Raw genomic sequence first — 21846 nt, forward strand, 5'->3', positions numbered from 1 at the left:
TAGTGATCAGGACTGTGTACCTTTCAGGTGGATCCTGAGACAGGGGAGGGGCTGGACATCTGCACAATGTCATTGTTTTCTTTTTTATGTTGTGACACAGGCAAATCAGGCTCACATAATGAATGGAGTTTCCACTGCAAGCTCACACCACACTGCCATTTAACAATCAGCTCCACCCCTCATAAACTTTCACATACCTGGAACTAACTCCTCAATGTAAAAATAAAGGTAACGTGATTAGTATAAGATAACCCCACATCATGTTTTTTTGGACACACTATGACGATAATCGGGTTTTATCAGTTGTTTCTATAGTGAAAACAAAGACAGAAAGCATTACAACTCACACACTCCTGTGTATGTAGCCCTTTAAGAGACTCCTTCCTCACATCCGATAATGCTTTCCACATGTTGCTGTGTTGTTGCTGTACAGACCAGCAAACAGCTCTTTTGGGGAAAAAAAGACATGCTAGATCCAACTGCTGTGAGGTAATCCCAGCATATCTTACCTGACCAGATGTCAACCGTCTGCTGTAGAGCTCTGGCTTTTGTTGTAACCGAGCAGCGATGTCATATCACACAGGAGGAAGGAGCTGAAGGGGCCTAAGAGGAACACACTCTGTGTCAACAAAGCACACAAGCTTTCACTCATCAACAGAGCTGCGATTAAGGTTCTGGAAGACAAATCACGGCAGAGCTGCTATGGGCTGTCCAAATACTTCGTCACTGTGGTGTTCTCACGCCTCCATAATGAAGCAAAGAGATGATGATGTTTACACTGACACAGACTTGAGTAAACACAGTCACACCCTTACATTTGAGATGGTGGCATGTTTGGCAAGATATGAAAAAACAACAAATGAGGAAAGCAAATGAGCAATGTATGAGGAAAGTCATTAACTGAATGCTGCCCTACAGTGTGTTTACCTTTTCCTGTTCTTCCTTTTCCTGCTATCACTCACATACTCCTTATTATTATTATGTAAATTCAATCTGTGAATGCCAGATCTAGCTATAAATACTATTTACAATACTGTTTGGTATATGAGCCATGTCTTCATGTCTGTTCTTTTTCTGCACAGTACATTTTATGTACATCAAGTGATGAGTTATTCTGAAAACTTTCCACTACTTAGGTGCTGACAACACCATTTTATCCATAAATTCACTGTATCAAAATGGGAAATGGGGAGAAAAGGAAACATAATGATACTGAGAGAACATGGTGTCTTGTGCTCATCGAAGAGAGATTGAAAAGTTGAAAACTTGAACTTTAGATGTTGACAGGAAACGCCTTCGCTAAGATGGAATGCTAAACATTCACTGTGTAGTGGGTCGAGCAGCACAGCAGGGATTAGGGAAGTATCTGCCTTATATAGCCTTAGACATATGAGTATTTCACACAAGACTCATTGCCACAAAAAGTGAAAAAAAAAAAAAAAAAAAAAAGTCCAAGATCTGTATAATTTCTAACATGATACATCTGTGTATTGAATACTCAAAATGATTGGCAGGAATTTTTAAGAAAAAGGTGCGGCAAAAGTCACAGAGGCATTTCTTTGATTTCTAGCAGGAAGCAACACAGAAGGAGATAAAAGTCAGTAACCTGGTTCAGCCAGTTATACAAAGGACAATTCCTGACACAGACATGTCAGCTAATCTATTAGCAACTAAAAGAAGAAGTCTAGTCTCTCACAGTGTACAAAAACGCTTTTGATTACAATCCACAAACATGTAAAGTAACCAGTGCAACATCTAAATGTATAACCTCTGTTGTCTGCTGTCACCCAAGAGGACTCTATGCAGGGTTTATCCTGTATCTAATATTCATCATTATTAAGCACGTGGTTTTTAGGGCTTCCTTGGCATTTAAAAGTAATTTAAAACAAAGGCAAAGCACAGTTAAACATGACTTTAAATATGCAACAGTTAACCAAAAGGCTAGATTGGTGTGCAGTGTACATGTCATATGCTATAGAGATAACCCCCAAAAATACATACAATAAGTTACCTGCAGATCATCAATTAAGAGTCAGCGTATGGAATACTCAATACACTGACTCTTAATATATGATCTGCATAAAAAGAACAGACATGAAGACACAAGTTACCTGCAGATCATCAATTAATAGATGTTAATACAAATAATTTGTAGTCAATCAAATAAATCTGAATATCCAACAGTGGCTGACTTTTACTAATAAGCCAAGCCACAGTTATTTTATGATTTTCAATAATAGCTATTTCCATGAAAGTCAGTCTGTCTCAGTCTAGAATTAGCAACAAGTCCTGTCCGCTCACCTAACGTTAAACTACCGTTGACGTTACCTCGCGGACAGTACCTGGTCCAGCTGAGGAAAAGACAGAGTTGGCCTGCTCAGACCAGGAGTGCAATTAAAGCACAAAAACTATCCCCAAGTCCTGAATGACCAAGATGCATTCACGGCAAATGTCGAGTCCAAACTGTGTTATAATTCCGGGGACTTCAAATACGAGGGAAGATGAACGCATCAACAGCTTGCTGGCTAGCAACGGTAAGCTAACAACTCAAGAAGCTGGACTCGCAAAATGGAAACACTGACTGAACCTGTCTTTCGCAGGCTGTTTGATCAGAACTGGAGACAACTTACCAAATGAGAAAGTCAGTTTTGCCTCTTCTCTTGTCGAAACAACTTCAAAAACAATACATCTCGCCGACTCGGAGGAATAATTACGAGTCGTGATACTTGGTTAATACAGGGGCTAGCTGTGCAGCTAACTTAGCTGGTTTACTTAGCTAGCCAACTGGCTGGCTATCCCGTCTCAGGTTGCAGTGTTGTTGACAGGCTCGACTAGACAGCGCTGAACAAGCCGACTGACTGGTTAGCCTCTACAGCAGTGTCAAGTGAGCCAGCCCAACATGCGTCTTCCGGTTCATACTTTCAAAATAAAGTATAGCACAAGCACACACTGAACTAATATCAGAGCCAAAGTAGTAATGTAGTATAACGACCAAAGACATTAAAGGGATTATTTTGAAGTGAGGTTGGATATGCTACTTCTCCATAGTCAGTGTATTACATACAGTGGATGTCACTCGACTCACTTTCGAGAAGCAGGTTGGGGTCCGACACAGAAGCTAAGCAATGTACTGCTATGGATGGGGGCAGCAACAAAACAAATTTAAGCCACCTATAAAAGTCCCACCTAAAAGAAATCTGTATCACTTTAAGTGTATGCCATATTGAGAGTGTTTTCAACGCTCTACCTTTCCTTCAGGTAGCCTGCTCTAGTGGAGAAGCCGAAATCAGCTTCAGTTCCTCATCTATGCACTCTTCAAGGCCACCAGGCTCCATTGACAAAAACAGTAATTTTAGCTTGCTTAGCACAGGAGCAGAGTCCACTACTGCATCAATCAGTTAATTTGTGTTGTTGTGTGACTTTGGTGAAACTGAACTAATCATTTTAAAGTCACACAGTAACACAAACAAAACAACTCTAAGGCAGTGGAAGACCAGCGGCTCCTTTGTTCAGCTTTGTTGAATCACTGTTTTTCTCAATGGAGTCTGGCCTCAAGGAGAGCAATAAAACAGCTTCATAATCCCGCTGAAAATAGTTGTCTGACGGAAAGATAAAGCTGTACAATTACTCAAAAATTGCATACAGTCATACTGATATTGATTTTTTAGTGTGACTTTTATAAGGTGGCTAAAATATGTTTTGTTGCTGACCATATTCCCAGCAGTAGATTGCTTGGCTTCCATGTCAGGCTCCAGCCTGCTTCTCCAGACTGGAAGTGTGCTGACTGATATCTACTGTATGTAACACACTATCTGTGGATGAGTACCCCATACAACCCCACTTCAAAATTTTTGAACTATCCCTTTAATGTATGCCTACATCAATATACGTTGTCAGGTCCGTTCTAGTCTGCAGGACATTTCTTTGGTGAGTAGCCAAAATAAATTGAATTGAAAATTGAATTTCCCCTCAGGGATTAATAAAAGTATATAAAAAAAAAATTAAACTATGTGCAACTCGGGTCTATCAAAGGTAAATCACTCGACTTCCGGGCTGTTGTCCAGCTGATGCGGATAACTTGACGCATCATTTGCTTGCCGCTAGACAGGATGTGATAGGACAAAAATTATCCCATCGCAGCTATATAGAAATAATTGTTCATTCTCAAGAAAATAAACCCGTTTGGAACTTACTGTTTCACAAAGATGAACAGTATAAAACTTTAGCTTATGTCTGTCTGGATGCAGAGACCTGTTGTGTGAAAAGGGTAACCCCACATAATGCATTAATTTCAGTCATGTCTGACCCTGATCATACTAACCAAACATGCATGTGCGCTGACTCTGATTGAGATAACTTCATAATAGATTATACTTTTCAAATCAGACTTGTCAGGACTGCCCTCATGTGGAGAAAAGTAAGTACTGCATCTATCAACTGATCCTTTACCATCTTTGGCATTACTAAAAGCATCATCAAACAGTCAGTTCCTTGATTGTGCATAATTGTTTATTTATTTCATCAGACTAGTTATTTCACTAGTCTTTGAACCTGCTCAAAATTAAAGGTGAATTAAAGAACCCTCAAACAAAACAAACTTTCAATGGGCTTCTCTTCAGGTCTCAGAAGCATTCTTTAAATGTCAGAAATTCTCCAATTTCACACATTTTCAACACTGAAATTAAACTGGGGGCGTAATGTTAAAGTTAGTAAACCTTCTACAACAGAAGATGACACAGAGGAGAAACTGAATTAGAAGAAAGTGCGTACTGCTTTAACCACGCAAGATATACTGGAGTTCTGCTGAGCCAACAGACCTCACCTCTTTAATACAATACTGTGTTTTTACTTCCTCACAATGTTACTACAACATTATGTATTCATGTTGTTGTTACAGAATACCAGGGCATTGACCTTAATCCCAAAATCTATCCTCTTGAAGGGTAATGAAGCTCTAACCCAAATTATTACCTGTGGTAAACACTGAAATTTATCCATAGTTATTTGTTTCCATCTGTTCTAAGCTGAAGTTCCAGGCTGATATCTGAGCACTGAGTACCTTGGAAAGATATAAAGGTGCAATGTATCTGCAGCTGGCTGACTGCTACTCTATTATAAAGCACCAAGAATTATCTTATCAATATTACTCATGGATCCTAGACGCTTAGGTTCAACTTCAACTCAGAAAAGTTGGACATCATAAAGCAACCACTGTGACGAAAGTCAGGTCTCTGGAAGGCAGGAAAAGCCTAAAAGCATACAAAATGAAAGCCAGCACCTTGTTGTATCCCTTGCTTTAGCATCTGAACAAAATGTATCCATACGGCTTTCACTGTGACAGGAGGTAGCTGCAAAGCTTTGACCTAGCTGTGCAATGAAAATTTATGTAAATTAAACTGATGGCATGTCACCAAAAAATGGATCAAGCCCACAGAACAATGACTGAAAGCAGCATGAACTTTGGCTACATACTAAAACGCTTTTCCATAGTTTATAGTTCCAAGAAAGTTCTTCATGGAAGTAAAAAAAACACACCAGCAGTGGGAGGATCAACTCAAGAAACAGGATGATTAAATGAACTTCAGTGTTGTCTACTTTGTGTGAACCATGGATGTGCTGAACAGAAGCTTCTGCTTTTTCTTCTTCTTTTTCCCTCCTTTCTCATCTGAAAGACAAGACACCAAGAATGAGTGACAGCCTCAAAACAAACACTACAGCTTTGGAAGAACTATCAAAATTTAATTTGTAAGACGGAGGTGACTCATTGATGCCAGACCTGCATCGACCACAGGTTGTGGAGGAGAAGCTGCACCATTGTCCAGCTGCAGAAGTGCCTTCTCAAAGGCCTGGCTGAAGGAGTTTTGGAAGCTGGGCACAGGGACACGGTCGGACCCGTCACTCTCTCCGTCGCTGTCTGCTGATGGGGGAGCTAGCAGTTTATCTGCAAGGCACAAAACGCAATACTTACTTTAGGCAGCCTTCAGGGTGTTACACTGCTCAACCGTTGTTAAGAAACAGGCTTAACAGGAAATACACAATACTGCACAAAGCTCCAGCTATTTCACCCCCACACCTATCAGCACATGCTACCTGTCTTTTAAAGAAAAGTCCAACAGAGCATTTAAGAAGGACTAGTTTTATGATAAATTAACAGATTTTTCCTTTGATACCAAATGTAATATCTCAAAATTGGCTCTCGGTTGAAGTAGGATCAATCTCTTTGTTACTTGGTATTCAGTTGTCAATAAGGTGCACTGACACTGTTCCAGTTAACTTTGAGCTGACTGCTGCAGCCCACCACCAAGAGCTAGTCTGCTTCTTTGAGTATATTCATCTAATTCATGCACGTCACTTCAATGTTAACACAAAATGCATGACCTCAAGTGATTCCAGTGCTTTGTCTTGACCTTTCTATTTTAATTAGAGAGGACCCTAAAATTGAATTTAAAGTTACAGTACCCATTTCGTCAAGTATTGCAAGTTTCTGAATCAGTACTAACTTTAATTTGTGCTGTGGTTAAAAATTGTAACATTAGGTTTTCAAGTCACCACAGCATCTACAATCTTGCACTACCTTTCTTTGGAGTGATCCTGGGCCCAGCATCAACTCTGGCTTTCCCATCTCTTAGCATCTACACAGGACACAGAACCATGTCAAGTAAATAACTCATGTGCTACAACATTAGCACTTCAGTTATGTGTTGCATTGCCCTTATGAAAAAGGCAGCGTCACTGAGCAATGCTGCTAATTTAGTAATTGTGTGTTTGCCATACACACCTGTGCAAAGGACATACAGTGGGAGTCATCCTCCACACTACCCACAATAGGTGAAGAGCTTTGCGCATTCAGACTTGGGAATCTCATCCCATCTAAAACAACAAAAGGAATGCTCAGCTCACAGTATTTAAATATAAGACATAAACAGCTGAAGTTTAATTACAGCATGAAACAATAATCACAGAGGACGGAGCTGCTCTTACCAGAGGAAGGACTGCTGCTGAGGGGTGAAGGGGGGGCAAATGTAAAGTCAGGCTGTACTGGGGGGCTGCTGTTGTGAGGAGGAGACCCGAATGCTGGGAAATGGTGAAGGTTCTCCAATCCAATATGCACCTCAGGATCTGAGGGGGGACATATGAGGGCAAATACAGTTACTGACCTCAGCCTAATATCATTCAGATTTGCATAAATTATTTCGAAGTATCATGTCAGTTGGGACCTCATCAGCTGTACTTACATTTACCCTGCTTCTTGTTCTCCTCAATTTCAATTCGCTTCTCCCTGCGCTTCTCATCCCTCACTTTCTTCTGCCTCAGGCGCTTTCTCTTCTCCAAGTCATCTAGTAGTTTGGAAGAAATAGTATACAAGCCACAGTTACAATCTATGAAATCTCCTTGCTAGAAATGTAAATTCACATCCTGAAAGCAGGCAAAGTTTTCTGACCTGCGAATGTGTCCAGGGTTTCTTTGGACAAGATTGGTGGCTGCAGGGCTAATTCACAGATGCTGAACTCGCATGTGAGAGGCAGATGAGCCAGATAGCGATGCCGACGACGGATCTCCTACATCAGAGACATGTTTGGAAAATCGGTTAAAGCAGTTTGCCATGTTTTAACAGTTGTGACTTAAGCAGACCAACAAAATACGGAAGAAATATACATAATATACAGTACAGGCCAAAAGTTTGGACACACCTTCTCATTCAATGCGTTTTCTTTATTTTCATGACTATTTACATTGTAGATTCTCACTGAAGGCATCAAAACTATGAATGAACACATGTGGAGTTATGTACTTAACAAAAAAAGGTGAAATAACTGAAAACATGTTTTATATTCTAGTTTCTTCAAAATAGCCATCCTTTGCTCTGATTACTGCTTTGCACACTCTTGGCATTCTCTCCATGAGCTTCAAGAGGTAGTCACCTGAAATGGTTTTCCAACAGTCTTGAAGGAGTTCCCAGAGGTGTTTAGCACTTGTTGGCCCCTTTGCCTTCACTCTGCGGTCCAGCTCACCCCAAACCATCTGGATTGGGTTCAGGTCCGGTGACTGTGGAGGCCAGGTCATCTGCCGCAGCACTCCATCACTCTCCTTCTTGGTCAAATAGCCCTTACACAGCCTGGAGGTGTGTTTGGGGTCATTGTCCTGTTGAAAAATAAATGATCGTCCAACTAAACGCAAACCGGATGGGATGGCATGTCGCTGCAGGATGCTGTGGTAGCCATGCTGGTTCAGTGTGCCTTCAATTTTGAATAAATCCCCAACAGTGTCACCAGCAAAACACCCCCACACCATCACACCTCCTCCTCCATGCTTCACAGTGGGAACCAGGCATGTGGAATCCATCTGTTCACCTTTTCTGCGTCTCACAAAGACACGGCGGTTGGAACCAAAGATCTCAAATTTGGACTCATCAGACCAAAGCAGATTTCCACTGGTCTAATGTCCATTCCTTGTGTTTCTTGGCCCAAACAAATCTCTTCTGCTTGTTGCCTCTCCTTAGCAGTGGTTTCCTAGCAGCTATTTGACCATGAAGGCCTGATTGGCGCAGTCTCCTCTTAACAGTTGTTCTAGAGATGGGTCTGCTGCTAGAACTCTGTGTGGCATTCATCTGGTCTCTGATCTGAGCTGCTGTTAACTTGCGATTTCTGAGGCTGGTGACTCGGATGAACTTATCCTCAGAAGCAGAGGTGACTCTTGGTCTTCCTTTCCTGGGTCGGTCCTCATGTGTGCCAGTTTCGTTGCAGCGCTTGATGGTTTTTGCGACTCCACTTGGGGACACATTTAAAGTTTTTGCAATTTTCCGGACTGACTGACCTTCATTTCTTAAAGTAATGATGGCCACTCGTTTTTCTTTAGTTAGCTGATTGGTTCTTGCCATAATATTAATTTTAACAGTTGTCCAATAGGGTTGTCGGCTGTGTATTAACCTGACTTCTGCACAACACAACTGATGGTCCCAACCCCATTGATAAAGCAAGAAATTCCACTAATTAACCCTGATAAGGCACACCTGTGAAGTGGAAACCATTTCAGGTGACTACCTCTTGAAGCTCATGGAGAGAATGCCAAGAGTGTGCAAAGCAGTAATCAGAGCAAAGGGTGGCTATTTTGAAGAAACTAGAATATAAAACATGTTTTCAGTTATTTCACCTTTTTTTGTTAAGTACATAACTCCACATGTGTTCATTCATAGTTTTGATGCCTTCAGTGAGAATCTACAATGTAAATAGTCATGAAAATAAAGAAAACGCATTGAATGAGAAGGTGTGTCCAAACTTTTGGCCTGTACTATATATAAGACTGCCACATTCTCTGCTGAAACAGCCACACCAAAATGATATCAATAGTATGAGGTTGTGTTTCCTTCTTTTGCTGACCTCAGTGACTGTGTGTCCCACTATCTCCACCACTCTGGCAGTGATGGAGTCAGGGCTGGCCTCCAAGCTGCCGTACTCACGCAACAGACAGCGTACATTCACAGGATGCAGGAACATCTGCTGGCAGTCGTCAGCTGGATTGAGAAACATGGGAGAGGGAGGAAAAGGTAATGGGAAAAAACTGAGTCAACACTGAAACTTAAAGGTGAGGGTTGAAAAACCAACAGCCCATACAGCCAAGACAAGCAGGCTTCCTGTACTTTTTATTGGTCAGACTCCAAGACATCCTTTATTGTTTTAATGACTAATGTTTACAAGATTTTCCAGCTATGATTAAGGTATGTTAATGTTTTTGATTCTGTTTTTTACTAACCAAACAGGATTTATTAGCTTGTGAACAGCTGATTTGAGCTGATTTGCTCTCTGTCTTCCTGTAGCTGGATTAAACTATTGTTCTTAGTGTTGGTTCTTATGTAAGCAGGATGTTTTCAGTTCACAGTTTCCTCAGAGTAACATTACCCTCACAGCAGCCAAGCCTGACACAACTTAAAAATCAACTTCGTCTGATTTTGGTGGGCAGGTCAAGGAAAAGGCAGGAGTCCAGGGAATTACCCACCTTGGTAGAAATAGTAAAAGGGTCCATGCACTACGCTGGTTGAAGGGCGGCCTGAATCTGTCTGGCTGGCAGGGATCTCCTCATCAGGCTGGGGCTCTGGGGCTGCATCCATCATAGCCTCTGGAGGCTCTTCTAGGACACTCTCCAAAATACTTTCAGGAAAGCCTGGAAGCTCTGCAGTGGCATCCTCTGGGACCTCCGCCACCTCGTCATCAAATGCAGAGGAGTACTGCAGCACTGGCTACAAAGGAAAGAGACCTCTTACTAATAATAAGCATACCAATAATACCATATAAAATAGAAGCTACAATGCTGGGGAGGAACATGCAAGTGAAATAATTTAATCCTATTACCAACAGATACCATACTGTCAAACATGAATGTTGAAAATATGTGTTTTTGGACCCACCTTGGTGCTGCTGATGTTAGAAACCACTTCCTCCACAGGAGAAGAAGGTTCTTCCAGAGTTAGAGAGGACAGATCAAGGCTGTCTTCCACATTTGCCTTCTGCTGCTTCAGTAGCATTTCCTCTCGCTCCTAAAGCATGAAGACATCCAGGTAGAGAGGTAAATATCTGTCAACATGTATTTTATTCTTAGTGTCAAAAAGTGGGTTTCATATTCCACCTGGAGACAGGCAAGAAACAGCTGATTTTATATTTAATGGCAAAGCAAAAACCTTTATCCATTATCAGTAGTAATGTTTTCCATACCTGTTGTATCTATTTTAAATGCCCTCAATTCATACAATGATTTTATTGCTAACTATGTACTGTGTGGAAAGAAATATAGCGTTAGTTACCTGCAAAAGACAAAGGGCGCTCTGGATGAAACACCCTTGGGCGTCCCCTTCTTGGCTCAGCTGAGCCTGCAGGACAGCCTTCTCCTCTGCCAACAGGCTCAGAACCTGCACCGGGGAGGTCAGCAGCAGCTTGGAGTACGGGCTTAGACATGCATCTAGAAAACACATGTCATCACATGTTGAATGGGTGGTAAGGTAATTATCCCATTTAAGAGTTATATACTAACAGTGAAAATACAAAGTGCAAAATGATTCTCTTGCATTTCTGTCTACAAGAGATGGTCGTAAATCTTATCATAACATAATCCAACTTGTTTGAGGATGTAACAAGTATGTATGTAGAAAGTGCTACAGAATTACTGTAAGTCATATAAAATCATTTTAAAGGACGATAGTGCTAAGAGGAAATCAACAATCTCTTTCATAGTTAAAGGTGCCCCTGTCTCTCACCACCAAAGCGAACAGGCTCCTCCACCTTCACCCACTGAGAGCTCGGCATGGCCACCAGAGCCCCCTTTTCCCTCTGCATCAGGCGCATGGTGATTACGTCACCGACCGCATACTGCCTGGTCTCCATAGCAACCACACTGCAAAAATAAACGACTTGCCACTGTCAAAGAAACTCAATCAGACCTAAATAAATTAAACTGCCTCTATGTGGAGGTTTCAGTGTTTCCCTTGTTCATCCTTTTAAAATAAATATGTAATTCTCTCCTACTGCTGTCTATAATGCTTTGATTATCTGTCATTTACCTCTTCAGGTCAGCGGTGTGAACTGCTTCATAGCAGATGGGGCACTTTGACCAGCTCTTGTCGCCAAGAGACAGGTAGTGCAGCATGCATGGCCAGCAGAAGATGTGTCCACACCGGGTGATGTGTGCTGCCAAAGGAGGGTAGAGGCAGATAGGGCAAGACGGCACCTCATGACTGTAGATGCGCTGTAGACGCACACAAATGGATTATCGTTATGTGCATCGGTATGTAAATGAATGTGGGTTTTATTTCTTATAGGCATGTACTAGTAGCACAGCTCAGCAGTTGACAGGCACTCACCACTTGCTGCACACAGTCCCAGTTGACCAGAGTGTCTGGATCAGTGAAGTGAGCCTTATAGTCCTGGTCATCAGTCACCACAAACTGGCAACTGAAACACACAAAGTTAGATAACTCCCACATTTTTAGGCTGTCTGTTCCATGTTATGTATTGTAGGGTGGGGCTGCTTACTTGGCCTGCAGAAAAAGCTCCTTGTTGAAGGGCTTGTGCTTGTGGCCCCATTTGTTTCGGCGGCCCCAACCGGAGGAGCCCCCATCTCCGATGCCACCATTACCTCCACGGGGTTCAAAGGTGAAGTTCAGCAGGTGGTTGAGGCTTATTTTTTTCGGTCCAGCAAACTGAGCCGGGCTAAACTCGGCCCGGCGTGTCTCTACTACCTGGATAGACAAAGGTGGATAAGAATCAATAACGCATATCTGAACTTAAAACTGATGCTGTGCCTCTGTTCAAAGTTCCAAATCTTCAATGATGAGATCTTCTTTCTTATTATTGAAATTATTTTCACATCGCTTTTTTTAAAAGGGTGATCCTTTAAGAATACCAACCTCCTCACGTCGTCCTCCACCTGTAACTCCATATTGTCGTCCTCCACCTCTCTGAGGGGGTCTCTTGTCAAAATTCTTGCTTTTCTGTGAATTGGTGTGGCGAGGGCCTTGAAAACTGTCGGTTTTAGGAAAGGAGGGCTCACGCTTACGGTTGTAGCGCTTGGAGCCTCCATTATTTTTATTTTCTGAAAAGAAAAAAAAGAAAATATTAGCAACATGAATACAGAAATATTATCCTTCAGTATCTCTATTTTGTTGATGCCTGATTTGTTGTTAACCAGAAAGTGCTGGAAGAAAAAGTAAGTCATATGGGAGACTTGGTGACCTAGCTCCATAAAGGCATGTAAACATAGGCTACTTAATTATACTGATATTAAAGGGGGCTCAGGTCAGTCTCTTTTGGTTATGCATTTTCAAGCTTCAACATGGGTTGTCCACCATTTTCTTTTAAGTCAGAAACAACTACCTCTTAAGTAAACATATAATCGTATAAAAGTAATGAAATTATTTTAAAATTGTGCATAGGTAATTTAGCCTAATCACACAAAAAACCTTAACATTCAAATAGTGGCCTTATTTAACTGTCACATATTCAGATTGGTGTGCAAATTACACAAGTAGCTAGATGTAAAACTTCATGTTTGCAAAAGTCGATTGTCAAGATGTATCACTGTGCCTGCATCCACGAATGTGACAACTGTGGTGCATGATAACAGAGCAGATGGTATTTCAAAATAGTGCAGTGTGCAATCATTAGCCACAGTTCTGACTGTTGGAGGGCCAAATGTTTTGACAGCGACGTCAGCCATACAAGATAAACAACCTCTGCGCTACTGCTAGGCCCCAACAGGCCACAAGGCAACGAGTGTTTAGCTTCATATGCACACATTGAATCTGAAAACCTCGTGTGTGTATGCTGATATGTTGACTCACCTGTTTTGGGTTTAGAGTCTGCCGGTGCTGGGCCTGTGGAGCTGGAACGAGGCGGAACCTTGGTATTGGTGCTGTTGTTGGGGTTTTTCTCCATGTTTGTCTCCGTGCAGTGAGCGGTGCTGGGGCCGAGCTCCGAGTAGAGAGCCGCTGAGCTCTCTAGCATCAAAATGAAAAACCAAAGGGGAAAACGGGCTGCAGTGAGTGCGGGTCAGGCGACGAAGGCCCTGATTCATTTCTGTCAAACGCGGAGACCCCATCACGGCGACATCTTGACAATAAAACAACCGGAGAAAAAATAAGAGACACGATATCGGCGTCTCAAGTTATGCAGACTGTTGGAAGAGAGGACGAAAGCTCGCCACGCGGGGCCAAGACTCCCCGAATTTAAGGTTTTTACTTGTTAAGGAAAACAAAATGCCCTTAACAAGGCGTTAAATGTTTTCCAAAAGATGGAAATCGTCGCAATTCAGAGATTTTGATCAAAAAATATATCCGAAACGACGAGCTTGCACTAATGGCGACGGGTCGCCAAACAGGAACCTGAAAGCCCCGGATGTTTCTTGTACCACCGCCTGCAAATCTGTTTAGAGGCCCAGCAAGGAACTGTGGGAAATGCAGTCGTCAAAGCTTTGTTGGCTATAAAGGTACAACCAACACAAGTTAAAGAGTAACTACGTCCATTTTCAAAATTTAAACATGTTATTCATGTAGTCTATAAGTCAACAAATATATCTGTCAACATGAACAACTGTCTCTCAAATCCAAAAAAACTAGCCTATATGATTTAAACTCAAATTTATGATGTCATAGGGTATAACATCTGGAGCTGCTCCTTTGACAATGAACAGGGAAATATGTCATGGATGACACTGAGAGGAGCCAGGGCAATGCTGTGAGTATATGGGTACATTTTCTGTTTCAGAACTGAGAACACTACAATAGAATAAGGGTGTTTAATAATAATAAGGGTGTTTTTATAGTTGTGTGATTGATATGTTTTGTGTCGCAGTACGATTGCTCTCCCTTTTCCACTCACCTGCTGCTCAGGTTTCACATTAGTAATGTTCACTATGTGAGTAAACTTGTGTCATCATGTGTGTGACATTTTTGTTTCCTTGAGTGTGGAAAAAGGTGCTGTAGAAGGGACACTGCTGCTCCAGAGACAGTCATCAATGGGGGCCCGTGGAGCGACAGGGTGAAGCTCTGCTCCTGGCTGGAGGAGGAACTGCTGCTGCTGCTGTTGGGCACGGCGCTCTCTGCCTCCCGCCAGAGCTTCGACTGCAGATTGAAGGTGGCAACAAAGCCAGATCTGTCTCTGTCTCTGCTGCCATCTGATATAGAGCTATCAGTATTAAATTGAGACTGTTTCATAACCCATTAAAAACGCCTTGTAGTTGCGTTAAATAGCAACCCTTTTCTGTGTTATGGTACAGCTGGTGTTCACACCTGATGTGTACCGTACCAGAGTATACATGAACCAAACTGGAGACCACTTTTTAAGTAGGCTATACCCTAGCACTGCCCATAATCCAGGCCTGGATCCCTGATGTGAACGGAAAGTCCCCTAAAGCTCATTCGGGTATAAAAAAGGAATTCATTGTCTACAGAGCAGCTCCAGACTTTTTACTTGAGAACATCACAAATTTGAGATTTACTTCTCTGGTTTCTGGCTTTGAGAGAGAGTAACTCATGTTCACAAATATTGATTAATCTTTCCTTAGCCATGGAAATAAAATATTGTAATTCTTAGTTTAGGTGGTGTTCCCCTTTAAGTAGGATTAGGTAATTAATGGGTTTAATAAGCAATATAATTCTGATATGGTATGACACGGTATTGGCAATATTGTTAAAGGTTCTGTTAAGTCAGCCGATAAAGATTACATATAAATATCTCTGCATCTTGAATATTTTTAACTGTAGCCTATACCACCAATTTGTTTATGTTTGAATGGTCTACATAAGTATGTACAGAACTTTATTTTAAGGACACTAGGACAAATATATTATCTTCGAATACAGTGCTTTATTTTTTAAACAAAATACATAAGCTCAAAACATAGTATAAATAGAAAATATTTCATAAAAACATAAAAAGTGTGGGTTTTTTTGTTTTTTGCTTTTTTCAGAATTAGGCCATAGTCTTATTTTGTGTTATGTGATGGTAATTATTTATGTAACGTCATGTGTCCCTCTATTGAAGACAGGTATACAGTCAGTCAGTTGTGTAGTAGCAAATGCACTGAGCAGCTGCAGTAAATCATATATCCACAGAGTGGAGTATGCATTTCTTCAAATACTTCATATCTTCCTTTCTATCGGTCCCATAACAAAAATAGTCCGCCACCTTTTACTTCATTGAAGTCACTGTTCATCTTCCTCACTATCTGATTCCTCTCCAAATGTCTCCTTGTTTCCTCCCGTTAGAGAGCACTTCAGAATAGCTGTCTGAACCTGTTGCTTTTCTTCTACAAATGAAAAAAAGAGAGAAGGAGCAAGTCAGTGTCAAAGTTATTTGTCTTTGTCCATCATGTAATCAATGTTTTGTATTTAATAAATGGTCTGAATAAACTACAGACTGCAATACAAAATTCAAAATGATCTTAAGTGAAATGTTTCAGTATATCCTGTAAGATTCAAGAAGATTCATGTTCAACACTGGCAAACCTTCCAAGTTATTGGGGAATTTTATTACAGGTGAGTTAAATCACAAACAGGTAAATCAATTAATGGATCACTACTACCTGTAATTGCAGAGTTCAGGGTGTTTCATAAACTATTACACAGCAGTCAATTGAATCCCTTACCTTCGTTTTTGCACTTAGGGAGCATTTGATGTAGCTGTTGGGTGTTGTATCGGATCAAAAACTTCTGACATGTTCTAATTGTTCCTGAAAAATATACCTCTAATTAGTGTTCAAGTGAGATTGTTTAAGATATATATCTGATTCATTATGAAATGTGTGATGCTGTTGCTGTTCTCACCTCCCACATGCAAACAGTTCAGAAAGCATGGGATTATGTGCCCACGAGTTTCAATACAGGTAATGAAAGGCAATGCAGACCAGAGGAGTTTGTAACACCTTTTGGGAAAACGCAGGAGTACTATTCCAGTATGAGCATTCAGATATTTCACTAGAAAGGAAAAAAAACATCAGATAACACTGAGAGCTCAGTCAAGACTATAATATCCTGAAAGAACTATATGATAAGAAATTAAATCCAGGACTTTTACTTGTTATGGAGTATTTGCTACTACCACTGCTTACCAGAGAATCTGATGCTGCAGAGAGCTGCCCCATAGTCCCCGTGTATTCGGGCCACCGCTGCTTTCACTGCCGCTGCAACAGCCCTGTCATCCAGCAGCAACAGGCGGCTTCTGTCTGACACGTTGACTTCGCACAGTAAATACCTACCGACAAAAGGGATACAGTCAGATACGACCTGTGAACACACTAAACGTGTGCAAATGACACATGAATATCACATTTTACCTGGACTTCACACGCACCATCGTAGCTCCTCTCTTCTTCTGTGAGGACTTCCGTCAACAGAAGAACAATGCACTAACCGGAGAGTTGCACTAGCGCCACTCGCTGGACATTACAAGCGGTGCTTGGTGTACTTCATACCAGACACCGGGCAGCACGATTTTGTTTTATTAATTCATCAACACATGTATAATGTTTCCTAACAGGAATAAAAACAAACGGATGTTATTAGCATTCCAGTAAACGGAAGAGGTGGCCGACGAGAGCTCGTGGACTGAACAAAATGCTCATAATCAACTCAGTAATCTTGTAACACTTTGTAGAAACATAATACACCCAGTTAAAGATATAGCGGGGAGGCCGGGGCTAAAATACGATCACACCCCTTCGGTAACTATGACAATCTCCATCGTTCTCAGCCAATCACATTCTTAGTTTTCCGTCTCCTATACACGTTGTACGCCATCTTGAAATTACACCCGCAGTTTGTAAGTCGCTCCCAAATTGCAAAGCGCAACATCTCTTTTTTAAATAAGCGCCGCTGTGTCCGGTATGAACGGTTCACGAAACAAACCGGCACCGACAGTCAGCAAAGGTCAGACGGACGCAAACACCGGCTCGGAGACGAATCATAGGGATCGAAAGAGCGGAGGAGGAATGCTGAAGAAGCTGAAGTCGAGGCGCAGTCAAACAGATAAGTGGCCCGTGGTCACAGAGGATGAACTCCGGGCTCTGGGGAGAGATATTACCCCGGACCATGTCCTGGGTCTCCGGGTAGTCACGGAGGGTATGTAATGTAAATGTTACCTTGGTCTCAAAGTGAGTAAAATCACACCGCCAAACGGGCACTATTTACTATAACGTTATGCTAATCGTGGCTAAGTGACGAGTTTCCAGATCAGTTTAAGTTACCAATAATTAATTAATTGTAATGATTATATTGAGAAACAGCGAGTTAACGCAGTGTGTTTAACTTTGTGTGGAGTTGGGCATCCTAACTATTTGGTTTTAATCAAAGAAGTAGGATGGAAACAGGGGCGCAGTAGGCAATGTGTGCCAGCCGGAGGGAACATTGTCCAGGGCCCCCTGTCCTTAAAGTATTATTAAATCTTTTTTTGGGCCACTTGGGGACTTGAGGAAAGGTGAACAGTAGCAAGAGTGTCATTTTATAAGGATGTAACGGCAAATGTGTTAATACATAGAAAACACATACTCATGCAGTTATTTTCCTGGCCACCTTACAAATACAGGTCTATTCATCAAACATTAAGCTTTATTTTATTGTCCACAGGCCACTGCTGAGGGAAATATTTGGCTTCACTATGATCAAAAGTCAATCACATGCTCTCTTAGTCTGCCATTTGGGTTTAGCAGTTGGTAAACAGTGTGTTTATTGGAGCTTAATTGCCAAAAATGCTATTCACTTGGAATAAGTGTGACAGGACCAGAGGTTTAGGCTGGAAAATACTGAGCTGAAAGATGCTAAAAAGCTTTTTAAAACTGAGGGAGGCTGCAGAGTAAGGTGATGATTTGCTGTGCATTTGTCACTACAAGGGGTCCTTTTACGTTACACAGAGTCATGTTAATTTTAAAAAGTGTATCAGTGCAGCCATTTAATCTGCTATTTTTTGTCCCCTTTTCCATTGGTCCCCTGGAATTCTCACCACCGCCCATGCCAGTAACTGCCCTGCTTAAACCCACTGAGTCAAACCCCAGTGTGTGTCATCGGACACCCAGTCTACCACAGTTGCTGCAATTGCCTAATGCCTTCCATTGTTTTTGGCCTTTTCCTCAGACCAGACAACAATGGTGTTGCTTCCCTTCTCTCACACAACACTGTGTAAAGCTGGGAGCTTGAGCTGTAGCATTACTCACCACTACTGCAAGGTGCAGGAGCCAGAAAACAGATAATGAAACCCTAAATGCATATCAAGCGCTATCGCAGTTCTCAAAGGGAGGGAGAGCTTTTTTGCTCCAAAGTGTTTTGTGACTTGTCTAAAAGTTCATCACATAAGTATTAGTGAATCTCATTGAATATCAAAGAACTACCTCTATTTGCTAATGGGTGCTTGCTGGCTGTTGGATAATGGACTCACCTGCAATATGTTTGTCTTAACATGAACTCATGCTTTTATTTCACATTCCAGACTATTTGTGCAAACCTGAAGACAATATCTACAACATTGACTTTACACGTTTTAAAATCAGAGATCTGGAGACAGGAACGGTGCTGTTTGAGATTGCCAAACCTCCCAACAGCGGTAAGGAGCATTTTAGCTTTTGCCTGTTACAGAGGCAGCTATTCACAAGCTCACAAAGTTTCTCTGGGGGAGATTTGTTTCACTCAACATGACATATTTTTTTATACAGCCACAGTTCTATGAAGTTTATGATTGGAGTTGCAGTCTGACTGCCCAGTAACAGTTGTTTAATCTGCATTATGTATGGAAAGCAAACCTTTTCTAACTTGACCAGTTTGGAGAAGCATGTATACAGACACTGTGACGCTTTGCAGTTATAGCCCACAGGTTTTGTAATGTTAACAAAGCGCTGTTTCACCAAGCATGAGATCAGCAGTCTTTCCCAGGGGTGTGCTGTGTGTAGCTCTCACCCCATTATTGTATGCTCTCTGGTTTATCTCCAGTATTATTTATATAAGAGAACAGAAAGTCCCACAAACAGAAGCAATGCTCAAGGAATGTGTCATTTTTATCGCTTCCTTTTCACTAGTAACAAATGTGTATAACGTATTCAGAATTTAGAAAAATACTGGGAAACCTCAGTGTATTCTTAACATCTTGATTTGATTTATTTGACATTGCTTTTACAAATCTTGCTGTATTAGTGCAATCAGTTTTATCACAGCTTTTTATAGAATAGGCCTATCTGATGAATGATAATTTAGATAGTTATAATAATAGAGAACATTTAAGATCATATTAAGCACTTCCATGTAACAGATAGCATTGTATGTATCTTTAAAAAGAAATTAAAAAATTAAAATGCTATCAGTTATTGTAATTTTTGCCTACCCTGTGAATATGTGATTGGATGCCAGCTAAACATGGTTTCTGCATTAGGTCCTGTGGAGGGTGAAGAGGAGAGTGGAGATGTAGACACCAGTGCAGGGCGTTTTGTCCGATATCAGTTTACACCCGCCTTCCTAAAACTTTGCACGGTTGGTGCAACGTAAGTAAATGCACCATAACTTTCTGATTATTAAAAAACAGCTGAACATAATAACCACACTTTCGTGTTCAGTCTCTTCCGAGTCAAGCTGTTGTTTGAAACTTTATGTTTCAGCTGAATTTTAAATTTTGTCTTTCTTGTTTCCTCAGTGTGGAATTCACAGTGGGCGACCGGCCCATAAACAGCTTTCGTATGATTGAGAGGCATTACTTCCAGGGACGCCTTCTCAAGAACTTTGACTTTGACTTTGGTTTTTGCATTCCCAACAGCCGCAACACATGTGAACACATTTATGAGTTTCCACAGCTTCCAGATGACCTCAGTGAGTGTATTTTGTTCGGCCACTAATGTTAATGCTGTTTCATGCATATTTTCAGATAATAATCCATGTAGTAATCTTTGTTCCATCTGTCCCTCCTTCCCTCTTTTTTCCTACTCCCTCTCTAGTTCGCCAAATGGTTGCACACCCTTACGAGACCAGATCAGACAGTTTCTACTTTGTGGACAACAAACTCATCATGCACAACAAGGCAGACTATGCCTACAATGGTGGTCTGTAATACTCAAAGATAAAAAAAAAATTTTTGCAATACTTCCCAGGGGATGGATGTCCTATATTACGACAAACCAAAAGCAGGGGGGGGCAGAAGTATTCTCTCCATTGTGGACATTCCTACAGACGTGACAACATTCTTAAGAGCCAACGAACCACATCTGCCTTCAAATGAAATCATGGATCCATTCACCAGTACCTCACAGAGCCCAGTTTCTGGGATTCTGAGGAATGTTCCGTTAAATATTTCTCTGTTAAATCTGACTGAAACCTTTTTGTTCTCTCTTTCTGTTGGTCATACAAGAATCATGTTACTGCTTGAACACTTGCCTTAAGTTTCTTGCCGTCTCTGCTGGAAAGGGACACTTTGAGTCATAGACCTCTCATGGCAAAGCCTATAGACTGTTAGTTATGATTTCATTTACTTTAGTATAAAGCTGTTATCGGTTGGTGTTTATTTGAACTACCTTTTGCAAGTGACAATTGTGTTTCCTGTATGGAAAAGCGAGCATTAACTAGATGTTTTACAGTATTGTTAGTCATAGATGATCATGTAGCACTAGTTGACATTGTTTGAGTTTCACTCTTGCTTAAATATTGTTACGAGTCATTTGGACTGTTTGCGTTGGATGTTTAAGCTTGGTGTCACTTTTATAAGGAACATTGGGTTGTCCTATCTGATCTTCAGTAGGACATTTTTGTTTCAAGAACAGCATGAGCTCTTTACAGCAGTTTTAACAACATTGATGACTGTCAGCTGGGAATCTAGCATTTGTTCAAACTCTGTAACCTGCACACATACTGGGATACATGAAAAGGACAAGATAGCAGCAGAGTCTGAGATACCGGACTTGCTTTATATGGCATCTGTGTCTAAAACAGTGTGGTCGGCCCGCTTTATCCACTCCAGTGTGTAATCACACAGTTATTTAATCCCTTGAGGTTTGTCTTCCTGGTTTATTTGGTACAGCACTGTGAATCCCACTCTTAAGGAACCAAGTTTTTGCTGAGTGTATCTTCAGCTGCTCTGCACTCAGGTTCTTAATCTAGCACGCAACATGTCAGTACAGAGTGATGTAGCTTGGTAGTTGATATTGATATTTTGATATTGATGTTGATTTGATGTTGATATTTTTTAACGAGGCAGTAGAGTAGATACAGAAGTTGACCTGTTTGTCTATTCATGGAAGCCCTGTTTTAAAGACTATACTGGTGGTTTTGCATTAATTATAACCCATTTACGCTAAATTGTGTAATGTTATACTTGAGTTTCCAAAGTTTCCAGGTAC

General features: G+C 41.2%; 4 protein-coding genes and 1 long non-coding RNA gene across 6 annotated transcripts in view; 2 read left to right on the plus strand and 3 right to left on the minus strand.

The window, feature by feature from the left end:
• Positions 1 to 2859, minus strand: part of LOC117252336 (uncharacterized) — a 29559-nt gene extending 26700 nt beyond the window's left edge. The window contains exons 1-2 of the mRNA XM_033619139.2: positions 2631 to 2859; positions 510 to 603 (exon numbers count right to left, since the gene is read on the minus strand). The gene's annotated coding sequence lies outside the window, so the exon portion shown is untranslated. The remainder of the gene's footprint in view (positions 1 to 509; positions 604 to 2630) is intronic.
• Positions 2860 to 4491: 1632 nt separating this feature from the next.
• On the minus strand, positions 4492 to 13899 carry rnf10 (ring finger protein 10). 2 transcript variants are annotated; one of them, XM_033620035.2, is made up of 17 exons: positions 13328 to 13899; positions 12395 to 12579; positions 12021 to 12226; positions 11849 to 11939; positions 11549 to 11733; positions 11246 to 11382; positions 10796 to 10950; positions 10403 to 10531; positions 9994 to 10234; positions 9378 to 9511; positions 7442 to 7559; positions 7236 to 7337; positions 6982 to 7119; positions 6779 to 6870; positions 6575 to 6632; positions 5777 to 5941; positions 4492 to 5665 (listed from the first exon to the last, which is right to left on the minus strand). In XM_033620035.2, exons 1-17 carry the CDS (start codon positions 13488 to 13490, stop codon positions 5592 to 5594), a joined length of 2373 nt encoding a protein of 790 aa, XP_033475926.1. In that variant the 5' UTR covers positions 13491 to 13899; the 3' UTR covers positions 4492 to 5591. The 2 variants fall into 2 exon arrangements, with proteins under 2 accessions (XP_033475926.1, XP_033475927.1); XM_033620036.2 differs by lacking the exons at positions 6575 to 6632; positions 6779 to 6870.
• On the plus strand, positions 13834 to 14578 carry LOC117252831 (uncharacterized). The gene is made up of 3 exons (XR_004501344.2): positions 13834 to 13971; positions 14138 to 14219; positions 14448 to 14578. It is a non-coding gene; the product is annotated as an uncharacterized LOC117252831 (long non-coding RNA).
• Positions 14579 to 15330: 752 nt separating this feature from the next.
• Positions 15331 to 16902, minus strand: pop5 (POP5 homolog, ribonuclease P/MRP subunit). The gene is made up of 5 exons (XM_033620204.2): positions 16819 to 16902; positions 16594 to 16736; positions 16310 to 16459; positions 16132 to 16215; positions 15331 to 15792 (listed from the first exon to the last, which is right to left on the minus strand). The coding sequence occupies exons 1-5, from the start codon at positions 16836 to 16838 to the stop codon at positions 15689 to 15691; spliced, it is 501 nt and encodes a 166-aa protein (XP_033476095.1). The 5' UTR covers positions 16839 to 16902; the 3' UTR covers positions 15331 to 15688.
• A 368-nt stretch (positions 16903 to 17270) lies between these two features.
• unc119b (unc-119 lipid binding chaperone B) lies at positions 17271 to 20707 on the plus strand. Its single transcript, XM_033620553.2, has 5 exons — positions 17271 to 17602; positions 18963 to 19076; positions 19896 to 20004; positions 20154 to 20326; positions 20452 to 20707. The coding sequence occupies exons 1-5, from the start codon at positions 17368 to 17370 to the stop codon at positions 20562 to 20564; spliced, it is 744 nt and encodes a 247-aa protein (XP_033476444.1). The 5' UTR covers positions 17271 to 17367; the 3' UTR covers positions 20565 to 20707.
• The last annotated feature ends 1139 nt before the right edge of the window (positions 20708 to 21846 follow it).

Source organism: Epinephelus lanceolatus, chromosome 9, assembly GCF_041903045.1.
Source record: "Epinephelus lanceolatus isolate andai-2023 chromosome 9, ASM4190304v1, whole genome shotgun sequence".
NCBI lineage: Eukaryota > Metazoa > Chordata > Actinopteri > Perciformes > Serranidae > Epinephelus > Epinephelus lanceolatus.

Excerpts from the sequence above, each read along its gene's own strand:
- rnf10 (XM_033620035.2), bottom strand. The coding sequence starts at position 13,490 with ATGCTAGAGAGCTCAGCGGCTCTCTACTCGGAGCTCGGCCCCAGCACC. Across the intron at positions 9,512-9,993 it reads CTTTTACTATTTCTACCAAG|CTGACGACTGCCAGCAGATG; the intron begins GTGGGTAATTCC and ends TTCTCAATCCAG. Across the intron at positions 7,120-7,235 it reads GAACAAGAAGCAGGGTAAAT|ATCCTGAGGTGCATATTGGA; the intron begins GTAAGTACAGCT and ends GTCCCCCCTCAG.
- pop5 (XM_033620204.2), bottom strand. The coding sequence starts at position 16,838 with ATGGTGCGTGTGAAGTCCAG. Across the intron at positions 16,460-16,593 it reads CTGCAGCATCAGATTCTCTG|TGAAATATCTGAATGCTCAT; the intron begins GTAAGCAGTGGT and ends TTTCCTTTCTAG. Across the intron at positions 15,793-16,131 it reads CCCTAAGTGCAAAAACGAAG|AAGAAAAGCAACAGGTTCAG; the intron begins GTAAGGGATTCA and ends TTTCATTTGTAG.
- unc119b (XM_033620553.2), top strand. The coding sequence starts at position 17,368 with ATGAACGGTTCACGAAACAAACCGGCACCGACAGTCAGCAAAGGTCAG. Across the intron at positions 17,603-18,962 it reads TCTCCGGGTAGTCACGGAGG|ACTATTTGTGCAAACCTGAA; the intron begins GTATGTAATGTA and ends TTCACATTCCAG. Across the intron at positions 19,077-19,895 it reads TGCCAAACCTCCCAACAGCG|GTCCTGTGGAGGGTGAAGAG; the intron begins GTAAGGAGCATT and ends TTTCTGCATTAG.